This window comes from Pollicipes pollicipes, unplaced genomic scaffold, assembly GCF_011947565.3.
Source record: "Pollicipes pollicipes isolate AB1234 unplaced genomic scaffold, Ppol_2.1 Scaffold_4881;HRSCAF=5763_pilon_pilon_pilon, whole genome shotgun sequence".
NCBI lineage: Eukaryota > Metazoa > Arthropoda > Thecostraca > Pollicipedomorpha > Pollicipedidae > Pollicipes > Pollicipes pollicipes.
In genome coordinates this window covers 23,516,709-23,529,531 of record NW_023596576.1, presented here as the reverse complement: position 1 = coordinate 23,529,531, position 12,823 = coordinate 23,516,709, and the positions used below count along the sequence as shown (strand labels likewise).

Genomic DNA, 12,823 nt, shown 5'->3' with positions numbered 1-12,823 from the left:
TGTTGGCTGCGTCCATTGCGGTGCGCGGTGCACGGCGCGGTGCGTGACGCGCCGCGGCTGTCGCCAGGCTCGGAGCCGGACCCTGACCGGCCGGTGCCGCGCAGAAGGAGCCGCGCAGACCCACTGGTCGGTGAGCACCGCCTCCTCCGATCTGGCCGAGGCGACGCGACAGCAAGACACAAGGTATAGGTGAGCAGCCCGCGCGCTGCAGGAGCACCAGGGCGACATAGCCTGATCCGAACTGGTGTCATGGACGAATTTGTAGGAGCGGTGCGGGAAAGTCTTGCTTTAATGCGTATGATAGTTTCGCTCACGGTGGCCATGATGCTCTGTGTAGGCTCGTAGGATATTTCTTACCTGAACTGCACAGTGTCAGACCCATCGATATATTTGAGTGCTGGCGTCTCGTATTTATACAAAATTTCATCCTTGCTACCGGTATGTCTCCATGCATTCCCATATTCATAACTTCATGCCCTCTCACTTGCACAACGCCATGATGTGTTTGCTAACAGTTATTAACTGGCTCGTAGGAGGTGCGTGGAAAAGCTCCTGAAGACCAAGGGCCTGAAGAAGACCCTCTCCAAACTCATAAATCACCTGAAGAGCGCCTCGACCAGACGCACATGGCCTGCTGCCGCCCGACGAGCAGAAGGTACGCCATTGTTTGCATGTTTGGCATCCATGACATGCCATGGTCATAGGTCCCCTGGCTGGGGCTGCATTGTCGCATGTGTAGCGTCTGTCCATAAGCCGTCGTCCGCGTCGTGGCTCACCCCCACTTAGTCAGCTCACAGCCGTCAAACTCCGCCCCGCTTTGGTCTGTGAGCTCCACTGTCGTCAGACTGCATACTCGCCGCTATCCTACCGTGCTACACTGTCGCCCACCTCCATCCTGCTGCCGTCCAGCTGTTCACTCCCCGTCCGTCCACCGCCTTGCCGGCGTCGTCCGTCTGTGCTCCCGACTCCGCTCTGGCGGTGCGCCGCGCCGCTGCCTCATTGAGCGCGTCGCTCGCGCAGGACGGCTCTCCGTCGGGCGAGGTGTACACCAGCAGCGACGGCTCGTCACTGGGCATGGACGACCACACGGCGCTCGAGCTGCGCGAGTACGGCGAGGAGTCGGCCACGTCGCGCGAGATGAACCTGCCCTCCTTCAAACCGGTCAGTGTGGATCGCCGCTCGTGAGGAGGTGAACCTGCCCTCCTTCAAACAGGCCAGTGTGGGCCGGCGCTCGTGAGGAGGTGAACCTGCCCTCCTTCAAACGGGTCAGTGTGGGCCGGCGCTCGTGAGGAGTGAACCTGCCCTCTTCAAACGGGTCAGCGTGGGCCGCCGCTCGTGAGGAGGTGAACTGTCCCCTTCAAACCGGTCAGTGTGGGTCGCCGCTCGTGAGGAAGTGAACCTGCCCTCCTTCAAACGGGTCAGCGTGGGCCGCCGCTCGTCAGGAGGTGAACCCTTGGTCGGGTTGGTGTAGCCCGTCGGCAAGAGATAAACTGGCCTCTTTGGAACTGGTCATGATGAACCATTGCTGGTCATGCAACGAACCTGCCGTTTAAGTAGCCAGATACGTCCTGTGTGGCGTTGAGTATGCCCATGCCAAAATTGAACATTGGTACTTTGATAAGATGTTTCCATTCTTGGAGCAGATTGATGGGATGTAAAAGCGAACAAGATTGGTCTATTACTCACAGCCCTGGAATGCTGTCCCTGGAGAAGTCATGCAAATGGCATTTTCGTTACAAATTGATTCGCCTTGATATTTCACGTAGGTAGCTCCTTTCAAAGCAATACGAGTGGTGCGACCCTGCAGCTGATGTTATTTGCCCCTCGTATGTCACTGTTGCCAAATGCGAGGCGCTGGGATCGAGAGCGACGCGTCCGACCCTGAACCAGGCCCACGTGCATCCAGGTGTACACGTGGCTGAACCTGGTGCCGCTGGAGGTGACGCACGAGTGCGTCAAGATCCGGCTGCAGCAGCAGCCCAAGGAGCCTTCCGCCCTCAGCATCCGCCAGGTACGGCAGGCTTCGGCGTCCTGTGCCCTCAGCATCCGTCAGGTACGGCAGGCTTCGGCGTCCTGTGCCCTCAGCATCCGTCAGGTACGGCAGGCTTCGGCGTCCTGCCCCCGTGACGTGTGTTGCTGCGCTCAGCAGCAGATCCAGGCACTCTCTCGGAGCAGCCTTGATGCGGTGGCTGTGGGAGAGACAAAGACCAGTTTTGGAGATCTGTCTGTATGAGGGCATCGTTGCCACCGGGTAAGCATACGTCGTATACGCTGACGTGTAAGATAAGCCGTGTTTTGAAACAATCCGCCTTCCAGACACGCTTTCACGGAGGTTTCGCACGGAAGTTTGTAAAACAGTCATTGGACTGGCGCACTAGGCTTGGTGAATCCCTGACGCACTACATCTGCGCTCATCTCATGAGGCTGCAGCCGCGACCTTCCCCATTCGCACCACAATGGCAGCCAACGAGCACCGCTGCCGCCTCGCTCGGCAGCTCATCACCGAGTGCAAGGAGGCGCTGAAGGCGGCCGTGGTGGTGCGCCAGAGGTTCATCCGCCGCATGCGCGCCATCCGACCCACGCCCAGCAGCGAGCTCTGCATGACCAAGCTGGACCTGACGCTCGAGTCGTTCGACGCCGACGTCAAGCAGATGCTGGAGGTGGGCGGCTGCCGCTCCGTCTGCGGCTGCCGGGGAGCCGGCCCAGGGGCGGCGTGGTCCGGGCCGACGGGGCTGCTAGGCAGCGCAGGGCAGTGCCGACGTCCAGCGATGCCCGCGAACATGTGACCTTCAGTCTGGTCATCTGCCCTTTGCTGTAATTCGCTCAGCCATGGTTGGCATTCGGCATTATTGAACACTGAAGTGGGTCCGGTTTTATATCCTTTTAAGGACACAGACAGGAAAGTTGAACGCTTCGCCAACACGTGTAAGTTTGCGAACCGTTTTTATGGTTTGAAATCGTATGTCCGTTGCGAGCACGCGAGATCGCATGGTAAAAGTGAACGATTCGGCGGGGGTGAAACCTGAGCCAGCGTTTGCAGAGCACGTCCGATGAGCAGGCCAACGGCCGCGGTGTCAGGTGACGAGGTGGCCGAGTGGTTAAGGCGTTGGACTGCTAATCCAATGTGCTCTGCACGCGTGGGTTCGAATCCCATCCTCGTCGGGCGTTTTTCGAGTAAAAGTGGCCGGCAAGATGGATGAGTCAAGGCCCGTGCGGGATGTCATTACGTCGAAATGAGCTCTCACCGGTCCGGTTTCCGCCAAGGTCTCACAACACAGCCCGTTTGACTGGAAGATTGTCGGTGGCTGCTCCGTTCGCGCGTACCGCCTGTTACGCTAGTATCTTGCCACCATTATTGCCATTACGTGGCTTGCGTAACCGCGCCGGCGTCGGCAGGTCTACCTGTACTACATCAAGCGGCTGCTGCTGATGATGCAGGGCGAGATCGAGGTGTCTGCCGCGCAGAAGAACCTGCTGGAGGAGGAGTGGGCGTTCGCCAAGTGCATCTGCCCGCACATCGCCAGCGGGGAGGCGATCGCCGGCAGAAACTTCTGGTAAGGCCGGCCGCCGGCCGCCGCCGCGTAACTGCCCTCGCACGCGGCAGCGGCAGCCTGACGGCCGCTTCTGGCCCAAGTCTGTGAGGAACTGGTACGCAGGGCAGCGGCGAGCCTTGTTATCAATGCGTGCTCACGCTCAACACAGAGTCGGATATTTTTGGTGATGGTTCAGGTCTTCCCCAGTCCCCTATTTTCCCCTTGACTCGCGGTTGTGCTGCCGCTCATCCCGGCTTCATGGCATTAGTGCTACAACAAAAACTCCTACCGACAGGGGTGCTACGACAAAAACTCCTACCGACAGGAGTGCTACGACAAAAACTCCTGCCGACAGGAGTGCTACAACAAAAACTCCTACCGACAGGAGTGTTACGTTACTTCTTCTGTCAGAACTTTTACATGATATTAGTGTCCCGCGACAACGCTTGTGCTCGCCATAACTTCTACTGCAAACACTTATGCTGTCATTACTTATACATGACACTGCTTTCACTGCAAACTCTTATACACGACGTAAGTGCCACGCGACAAAACCAATAAATTCATGCTCGTCACCACTTTTGCTCCAAGGCACATATGGTCATTACTTATACACGACCCTACTTGTGCAAATAATTATACACGACATTAGTGCTGGACGAGCCCCCAGATCGTCCAGCGGGGCTGCGGTGCATGGAGCATGGCGGTCGACCGTGAAAGTGCGTGACGGCGTTCGACGTGCCACCTCGCGAGAGTGACATGTCTGGGGAGGGGGCGGCGGGATGAAGCACCAGCAAGTACCCCAAACAGCAAGCCCTAGAGTGGTGAAACTGACTGGTTTTGACCTTGGTCTGACCTTCATATCCGGCTCTTGGCCAATGGAATTTGGCCATTCAATTGTTGTGTTGCCCAAGAAAGTATCAGAGATGTATGGCTTCGTCTAACACTCCGTTGTTTCATCAGATTGAGCGATTTCTTCGAAACTGATTTCGCGGAATCCATGGCCTGACTTTGACATGTCGTAGGTCAGCAACCTTACAAGATACATCCAATTTTTTGATACCTCACAATCTGCTATTCAATTGCTTATAGCCATGCAAAATTTGGCGTCGCTACGCCGCGCCATCCGGAACCCATTCCGAAAAAACCGTCGGAGGGGGGTCTATTTGACCCCCTCATATCCGAGCGAGTGTTGAAGCTCGGCGTTGGCCCCTCTGGTGCAGCCAAGCCTGCCGGCACCGTTAACCATTTCCTTCATCCCGTGCTAGGAAATGACCATTCTGTTAAAAATGCTCTAATCCAAACAGCCAACCACCTGAGAAAATAATGTATGCTGTGCAACTTGATAACGGGGCGTTTCCTCGCTCTTCGTGATCTGTCCCTCTGGACGCGCTTTCCCGTCTGTCAGTCCGGGCCGGGCACACCCTCGATGCCGGCACCGATGTTTCACACCGGACCAGCACAGCTACCGCATGCAGTGCTGGTCCCGGCCACTCGGCCGCAACCAGCCGGTTGACGGCCCGAGTCCTGAGGTGGCAGGTGATAACGCTTGTGTCGCACTGCACGGGGGCTCGGGTTGTCAACTGATGAAAACAACAGCGCAACGACTGCCATCTTGCTCTGGCGTCGCCGAAGATAGTGACGAACGCGACAGTGTCACCGTGTACCAACGCCGTGCCGTGATGTACCGGTGTGGTCCCGCCGCGCGCCGGTATTGCGGTCCTGCAAGGGCCTTTGCCGTTTGGATGTGTGTCTGACTGTCGTGCCGTGCCGTGTCGTGCTGATGTTTGGCGGCGGCCGCCGACTGACGCCCCCCGCTCCGACCAGCTTCCTGGTGAGTGACATTCTGCCGACCATCGGGGACCTGCTGGAGAACGGCATCGACACGTGTATCGCCAGCCTGCAGCGCTCCTTCAGCGTGCCCGGCGGAACCGAGGCACAGCGGAGCAGGTGCGACCCACCCGTCCCCTCCTTCCCCCGTGGACGGGTGGGCGTTGGAAGGGGTGTCACGTTGCTTGGAGTGATGTGGACTGAAAAACAGTATTCGTGCGTATGTTAGCGAAATATTCACGATTGCACGTTGGGGTCACGAACTGCTCGTATCACAGGGTACTGTCTGTCCTTGTCCTAGCTTACTGTACTAATTCCATGGGCGCAGTGGCCTACGGACACTTTTCTACGGCGCTCCACGGCATTCATGTGCCCGGTGTATGGACCGGAGCCGATCTGCCGCACGGCTCGGCGGTTGCTCGCCGTCGTGCTGACGCGTGTCCGTGTGTCCCGCGGCCCGGCAGGCTGTCGACGCTGAGCACGCTGCGCGAGTTCCGCGGCCTCTTCCAGGAGGCGCAGGATCGCGCGCTCAAGGTGCTGCTGTTCGCCAAGCTGCTGCGCCGCGACCTGGAGATCGCCGCCGAGTTCTCCATCCGCAGCACGTCGGCCGGCATCCTGGCGCGGCTGGCGGCCACCGGGCACGTGCGCGTCATCGCGCCGCACAGCCAGAACCACGTCATCTTCATACCGGGTACGGCGGCCGTCGCCCTGGTCAGTGCAGGGGCGGCGCTGACCTTGGCGCCGGTGGGTGGGGGAGGGGGCGGGATCATGTGGTTGTTAATCAGTCAACATAGGATACTGGAGCTATGTTGGATAGGACGTTAGATTTATGTTGATTAGTTCATTAGCATTGATATGAATTGTTCGAATAGTTCGAAATTGTGTAACTTTAGCATGTGGTGAAGTTGAATAGATATCAGCATCAGTGAAGATGTCATATTCTATACCTATGAATTATTTTACTTCGCAACGGATACATTTCTACACTTTGCCTCATTGATATCAGCTGGAGATTGGTCATAGTATGGCTTGAGGGAGCGCGTCTCATGGCCTGTGTTACCGAGAGCAGCGCGGTCGACGTCCTCTGCATGTCAGCGGCGGGGAAGTCCCGACAGTGTGTGACGTCACTCGGCACCTTGCGACGACTGGGAAGTCCCGACAATGTGTGACGTCGCCCAGCGCCGTGCGACGCTTCAGCGCGCCGGCTCGGTGTCCGCGTCGGCAGGCAGCATCCGCATGGACCGGGCGTACGTGTGGCAGCTGCTGGACATGACGCTGAGCCGCCAGGACTCGCGCAAGCCCGCCGAGGTCGGCTACCTGGTGCTCATGGCCTGCCACGACTGCGGCGACGTCGACAGCGTGTTGGACCGGCACCACCATCCACCTGGAGCCCACCGCCGAGACCACCATCACGCTCAGCTACGTGGAGGCGAGTGGCGGCGCGTGCGGGGCGGGAGGCCCACGCTGTGGTGGCGGCCCTGGGTGCTGTCCGTCGCGCCGCTTGGGGCTGTGGCCACGACGGTGGAACACGCGTCGCTGAGCCTTCGCCGACGGCTCGTGCAGGGCGATGTTGACCAGGGGGGCTCGTCCTACTGTGCAGTTATAAATGCAGGGGTGTCGGCGTCCTCACTCGTGCGCTGATCGGGCTTGTGAGCTGGATCTTATTCAGCAGTGACAGAGCTTCCCGATGGGAAGGTGTAGGGAGAAGTGAGCGTGCCTGGAGGGGACTGGGCCAGTAGCCCATGAGCTCAGAGCACGCCGCGTCGGGTCGGCCCGACCCGACCTGTCATGACGTCCGCCTCCTCCCGTCGCCAGGTCAAAGGTCTGCTGCTGGTGGTGAACAACGCCAGCCACCTGGCGCGCGCGCGGCGGCCGTTCCAGCGCGCCATGGGCTCGTGCCTGACCGCTGGAGCGGGACGAGACGCCGCCCAACCGCGCCATCACGGACGCCCTGGACGAGCTCAAGGTACGCTTCGATTCTGGAGGGGGGTGCGGCTCAGCTCAGGATGAGGGCGAGGTGCGCCACGAGCCCCGGAGGAGCTCGCAGGGGTCAGACTCTGGCGGATACAAGATCAGTGGGATGGTGCTGAAGGTACGGGCGTGGCTTTCGCTGAACTGACGATGCGGTCAGCTCACACGAGCAACAAGCTGTCGATGCTGTCGATATTGTTGGTCTGTTTCTTCATGTCGTGTATGTATATCGCCGCTTAGCCTATCACGGGTGAGACCCTCGGGCTGGTCCAGGCCCGGCCCCCTCCGCTCTTCCCACCCCCGTCCGCCTGTGGCTGACCGGCTGTCGCTCTGGCAGGAGGAGGCATTGAAGCTGCGCAATCTGGTGGCCAACAGTGTGGCGCTGGTGGAGGAGAAGTGCTCGGCGCTGCTGGCCGACCCGCACGGCACCTCCCTGGCCGCCCGCTGTCGCGAGGTCGTCCAGCAGTGCTTCAAGTTCTCCTTCGAGGTAGGCTGGCGCGCCGCGACACGAGGGGACCCACCCCGATGTCAGCCGACGCTTTTTGCTGTCCATTCACGTGTATGTTTTGCTCGTTTCTAGCGATCTGTGCATTTGCAAACTGGTTTACATTGCTCACATAAAGAGCCAACAAAGCGAGGAAAAGGAAGAACGACCTGTCGGACTCTGAACTGTCTCTCCCGAGTAAAGTGTCCGGCGGACCCGTCCCGGCGAGGCGTACCGCGTGCTGCGGCGCCGACCGCCGGGCACTGACCCGCTCGCCCCGCCGGCCAGTACCACAAGGAGATGGGTGCGTCTGATCACGGGCGAGCGCCGCGCCGAGGTGGGGCCGGCGCTGCTCGACGTGGCGCGCCAGTGGATCCGCTACGTGCTCGAGTACTGCCCCCGCGGCCAGGGCCTGCGTCCGCGCTGGGCCAAGGAGGGCTTCGAGTTCGTCAGCCTCTGCACCGAGCCGCACTTCACCATGCACCTGGAGGACGCCGAGTTCCAGGTCGGTGAATGGTGGGCGGCCGGTGAGGGTGCGGTGGGCGCTGAAGGTGAGGGAGCGCGGGCTGTATCTGTTGTCCGAAACGTTTTTGCTGGGGTGTACTTGATATCTGATAACTTCGTCGGCGACTTCACTTGCAACGGACCCCGGTAACTTAAGTATGTTTGCTGCTCTGTAACTTTGTTAACAGCTTAACTAACCACAGACTGCAACAGTCTCCTATCCGCACCTGCACCTCCGCGCCGATGCCTTCGCGGCTGCGGCTCGCGCCAGCGTCCGCCCTCCGCCGCCCTCTCCGCCTGCCGTGACAACATCTGCCCCGCTTGCAGGCGTTGCAGGCGGACCGTGACGCGCTGCATGCGCCACATGCAGGGCCCGGGCTCGTGGGCCGCCTCGTCGCCGGCGGGCGGCACCCACTCGCGCTCGGCCTCGCCGGCGGACGTCAGCCGCCTCTGTACCGGCGGGTCGCGCTTCGCTGCCGCCGCCGGGCGAGGCGCCGCGGCCCGGCGCGCCGCCCCGCCACCCTGCCGCTGGCCACAGGGCTGGCCGGCCGGCGCGAGTCGCTCGAGCGCGGCCTGAGGTGCGTCGGGTGGCTGACCGCAGCTGGGGGACGCGGGGCGGCTCTGGTGGGTGGCACCCTGGGCTCCCGTGGACAGCATTGGCGAGATCAGGGGCACAGGTGGGTGGGAGCTGGCGGGATCAGAGCTTAGGGAGGATGGGAAGTGGCAAGACCCGGGGCGTTTCGGGCAGAGTGCAGGGCGACACGCGCCCGCCGTCGCCGCCAGCACGGCTGGAGCTCGCGGGACTCGGCGCTCAGCCATGCGAGCCGGCCGCGGCAGTCCGGTGACGTCCTCCCGCTCCCTCCGACAGTGAGCTCGGAAGCCCGTCCGGCTCCAGCCCTGAACCTGCTGCCCAGCTCGGGCCGCAGCGAGCTGGGCAGTCCGCTGGGCTCCAGCGCCAGCGGCCTCAACCAGCTGCAGGGCTCCGTGTCGCCCAGCCGGCTCTCGTTGGACGGTCAGTCGGGGTCCGCCCTCGGAGTCTTCCTGCCCGACGTGCATAAAAAATAATGTAGTCTGACACTATATATTTGTACTGGTGTTCATAATACTGAGCACGCACGTCATGCTCCAGCTGAGGGGCGTATACAAAATCGTAGCAGGTCTGTCTTGACGAGAAGCCAATTGTTTGTCTCCATTGGATACCATTGCTTGCGTTTTGATTGTAGATCTCTCAAAGACAACATTCTGTGTCCAGGCCTGTCATCGCTAGTCCTGCCGTGTGTCCTGTGTCCAGGCCTGTCACTGCTCCTGCTATGTGTCCTGTGCCCAGACCTGTCATCGCCGATCCTGCGGTGTGTCCTGTGTCCAGGCCTGTCACTGATCCTGCCTTGTGTCCTGTGACCAGGCCTGTCACTGATACTGCTATGTGTCCTGTATCCAGGCCTGTTGCTGATCCTGCCATTTGCCCTGTGTCCAGGCCTGTCATCGCTAATCCTGCCGTGTGTCCTGTGTCCAGGTCTGTCACCGATCCTGCCGTGTGTCCTGTGTCCAGGCCTCTCACCGCCGATCCTGCCGTGTATCCTGCGTCCAGGCCTGTCACTGATTCTGCCGTGTGTCCTGTATCCACGCCTGCCACTGATCCTGCCATGTGTCCTGTGTCCAGGCCTGTCACTGATTCTGTGGTGTGTCCTATATCCAGGCCTGTCACTGATCCTGCCATGTGTCCTGTGTGCAGGCCTGTCACTGATCCTGCTGTGTGTCCTGTATCCAGGCCTGCCACTGATCCTGCCATGTGTCCTGTGTGCAGGCCTGTCACTGATACTGCTGTGTGTCCTGTATCTATGCCTGTCGCTGACCCTGCGGTTTGTCCTGTATCCAGGCCTGTCGCTGATCCTGCCGTGTGTCCTGTGTCAGGCCTGTCGCTAATCAGCCCGCGGGAGCGAGCGCGGCTGGCAGTGCTGGAGCTGGACGAGCGGCGGGACGAGCTACTTCGCGACCATCGCCGCATCGGCGCCGTCAGCGAGCGGCGCGCCGACCGCATCCACATCAAGGCCAAGACGGTCGGCTTCTCCTGGCAGATGGCTTCCTCATCGGTGAGTCGGCCGCCGCCGCTTGCCACCTCCGCCCCGCCCCCGCTTCTTGCCGCCCCCTCCCTGCTCCCGCCCCCGCCCCACCGCCAGCGGCTGGTGCTGGGAGGGACTCAGGGCTCAGTCAGCCGTGCTCTGTCCCGCCCGGTTCTCCCCGCCCCGCCCGGCCCCCGCCCTGCCCCACCGCCAGCGGCTGGTGCTGGGGAGGGACTCAGGGCTCAGTCAGCCGTGCTCTGTCCCGCCCCGGTTCTCCCCGCCTCGCCCCGCCCGGCCCCCCGCCCCCCGCCCCCACCGCCAGCGGCTGGTGCTGGGAGGGACTCAGGGGCTCAGTCAGCCGTGCTCTGTCCCGCCCCGGGTTCTCCCCGCCCCGCCCTGCCCCCGTCCCCCGCCCCACCGCCAGCGGCTGGTGCTGGGAGGGACTCAGGGCTCAGTCAGCCGTGCTCTCTGTCCCGCCCCGGTTCTCCCCGCCTCGCCCCGCCCGGCCCCCGCCCCCGCCCCACCGCCAGCGGCTGGTGCTGGGAGGGACTCAGGGCTCAGTCAGCCGTGCTCTGTCCCGCCCCGGTTCTCCCCGCCCCGCCCTGCCCCCGTCCCCCGCCCCACCGCCAGCGGCTGGTGCTCGGAGGGACTCAGGGCTCAGTCAGCCGTGCTCTGTCCCCCGCCGATTCACGCTGGCTGCCTCACGGGTGCAGATGACGGTTCCTTGACCTGCTGTAGCTTAGTGCGTGCAGTGGTCTGTTGGTGTCGTGGATGCCAAACCAAAGCAGATCGTTCGGCTAGTGTAGTGCAGACTGTGGTGTCTGGTCCGCCAGACCCGAGCAGACTGGCTCTATTCTGCGCTGCAGGTCCACGGTGTCAGTTCGTGCAGACGGAGTGGTTTTGCCAACGCGGTGAAGTTAGTAATATCGGGACTGCCAGAAAACGGCAGACCTGTTCCCTGTGAAGCTGTCGGTCGCTGTACTCCTGCGGATTGCTGGTTTACCAGCGACGGCTGCGGTTTCGAAATTCACGTCACTAACGAAAGCTGCAGGAGTCTGTTGCGGCGGGCGTCGGCGGCAGGACCTGGCGGTTGCGACGACAGTCTGTGATGGATAGAAAATTATGAAGTGAAAATACGGTAGCACGAAGCTCTGTGACTTTTTCTTCCATTCAGCGACGAGACTTCTTTGACTTTTGAAGTACTGGACCATGAATAATACGAGCAATAAGGGTACTGCGACTTTCAACGGCAGTGTTCTCGCTCCAGTGGTGCGTTGCATGTTTCGGCTGCCGGCGCCAGGTGACGCAGCTGGCATTTAAGCGTCAGCAGTTCGGGTGGGGGAGAGTGCCGTGCACAACGTATGCCTGCCTGGAGCGGGTTTTCGAGAGCTTATTTCCTTGCCGCACAGTACTGTGTTGTGCCGTGCCTGTCGTGCGACGGACGCCGGGTTTTCGCAGTTGTTTATTATTAAGAACCTAGATCCAAGTTTCTTTCCGGACCAGTATGGGTGCATTGGTGACCTGAAGATTTTGTCTGACAGAGATGAAGCGATATGACATGACCTGATAGGCACTATGGCGGGAGTCATTTATTTTCGCTCGTCACTTAACACACCTGATGTGCCTCGCATTGCCCGGTCACTACGCGGGCGATGCGAACCACGCACTCTCCGCTACTCTGGTATGGAAACAAAACGGCAATCTTACATATAAGCGCTCTCATGGTTAATAGTGTGCGGGCTACGGGCTATTGTTTTCACAGACAGTTCGCTGGCGATTATTTCGGCAGTTGATCCGACACATTGCTACCCAATTCTCAGGACGACCGAAAATGTGATGCGGCACGGGCGCCCACACCTAGTCGTAAAGTGCACTGGCAGTGTTTAAGCTCATTAAGGAAGAGTCGAGTTCCCCTCAGACAAAGGCAGTATTGTGGCGTCCGTCAGCATCGCTGCCGCCCGCAAGTGTTCACTCACTGCCGCTAGGCGCGTGGCTTGCGCCGGCCGTCGGCCGTGACCCCGCCGTGTCCGCTTGATACCGGTCCGCCCGTCCGCCGTGTGTCGCCCCCCTGCCAGGGGCCTGGCCCTCTCCGCGCTGTCCCGCCGCCCGGCGCTGTTGGCCGCGCGCCTCGGGCGCCCCCTCCCGGCCGGCCGCTCAGTACGTGTAGCGGCGCTGCTTCCGACGCCGGTTGCGCCGCCGTCGGTTTCGACGCACGGTCTGCGTCGACGACCGACGCTGTGCCCGCCGTCTTGCTGCCACCTCGCCCGTCGCGGCCCGAGCCCTGCAGTGCACGGGCGGCGGTGTCAGGCGCCGCGCACACGAGCCGGCGCAGCCCAGCCGGGGCGGTGGCGCCCTCCGCTGGGGGAGCTACACTCATCGGGGAACATGGTGAGGGCGGGACGTGAGGTTGCCTGGCAACGTGGCGTGTCTTTCTCGTCGAA

At 61.3% G+C, this 12,823-nt stretch overlaps 2 protein-coding genes, 1 long non-coding RNA gene and 1 other non-coding gene across 4 annotated transcripts in view; all 4 read left to right on the top strand.

Moving 5' to 3' along the window:
- LOC119100137 (mitogen-activated protein kinase kinase kinase 4-like) overlaps positions 1-7,004 on the top strand; it is a 7,160-nt gene extending 156 nt beyond the window's left edge. Inside the window, exons 2-10 of the mRNA XM_037223247.1 lie at positions 68-130; positions 621-655; positions 1,021-1,161; positions 1,907-2,011; positions 2,496-2,660; positions 3,397-3,554; positions 5,361-5,483; positions 5,828-6,054; positions 6,589-7,004. Of these exons, the coding sequence (XP_037079142.1) occupies positions 68-130; positions 621-655; positions 1,021-1,161; positions 1,907-2,011; positions 2,496-2,660; positions 3,397-3,554; positions 5,361-5,483; positions 5,828-6,054; positions 6,589-7,004 (1,433 nt within the window). The remainder of the gene's footprint in view (positions 1-67; positions 131-620; positions 656-1,020; positions 1,162-1,906; positions 2,012-2,495; positions 2,661-3,396; positions 3,555-5,360; positions 5,484-5,827; positions 6,055-6,588) is intronic.
- TRNAS-GCU (transfer RNA serine (anticodon GCU)) lies at positions 3,081-3,162 on the top strand. The gene has a single exon. It is a non-coding gene; the product is annotated as a tRNA-Ser (tRNA).
- Positions 7,005-7,239: 235 nt separating the features above from the next.
- LOC119099718 (uncharacterized) lies at positions 7,240-8,118 on the top strand. The gene is made up of 3 exons (XR_005094407.1): positions 7,240-7,329; positions 7,672-7,821; positions 8,107-8,118. It is a non-coding gene; the product is annotated as an uncharacterized LOC119099718 (long non-coding RNA).
- A 568-nt stretch (positions 8,119-8,686) lies between these two features.
- LOC119100136 (mitogen-activated protein kinase kinase kinase 4-like) overlaps positions 8,687-12,823 on the top strand; it is a 30,834-nt gene continuing 26,697 nt past the window's right edge. The window contains 3 exon segments of the mRNA XM_037223245.1: positions 8,687-8,693; positions 9,191-9,334; positions 10,398-10,412. Of these exon segments, the coding sequence (XP_037079140.1) occupies positions 8,687-8,693; positions 9,191-9,334; positions 10,398-10,412 (166 nt within the window).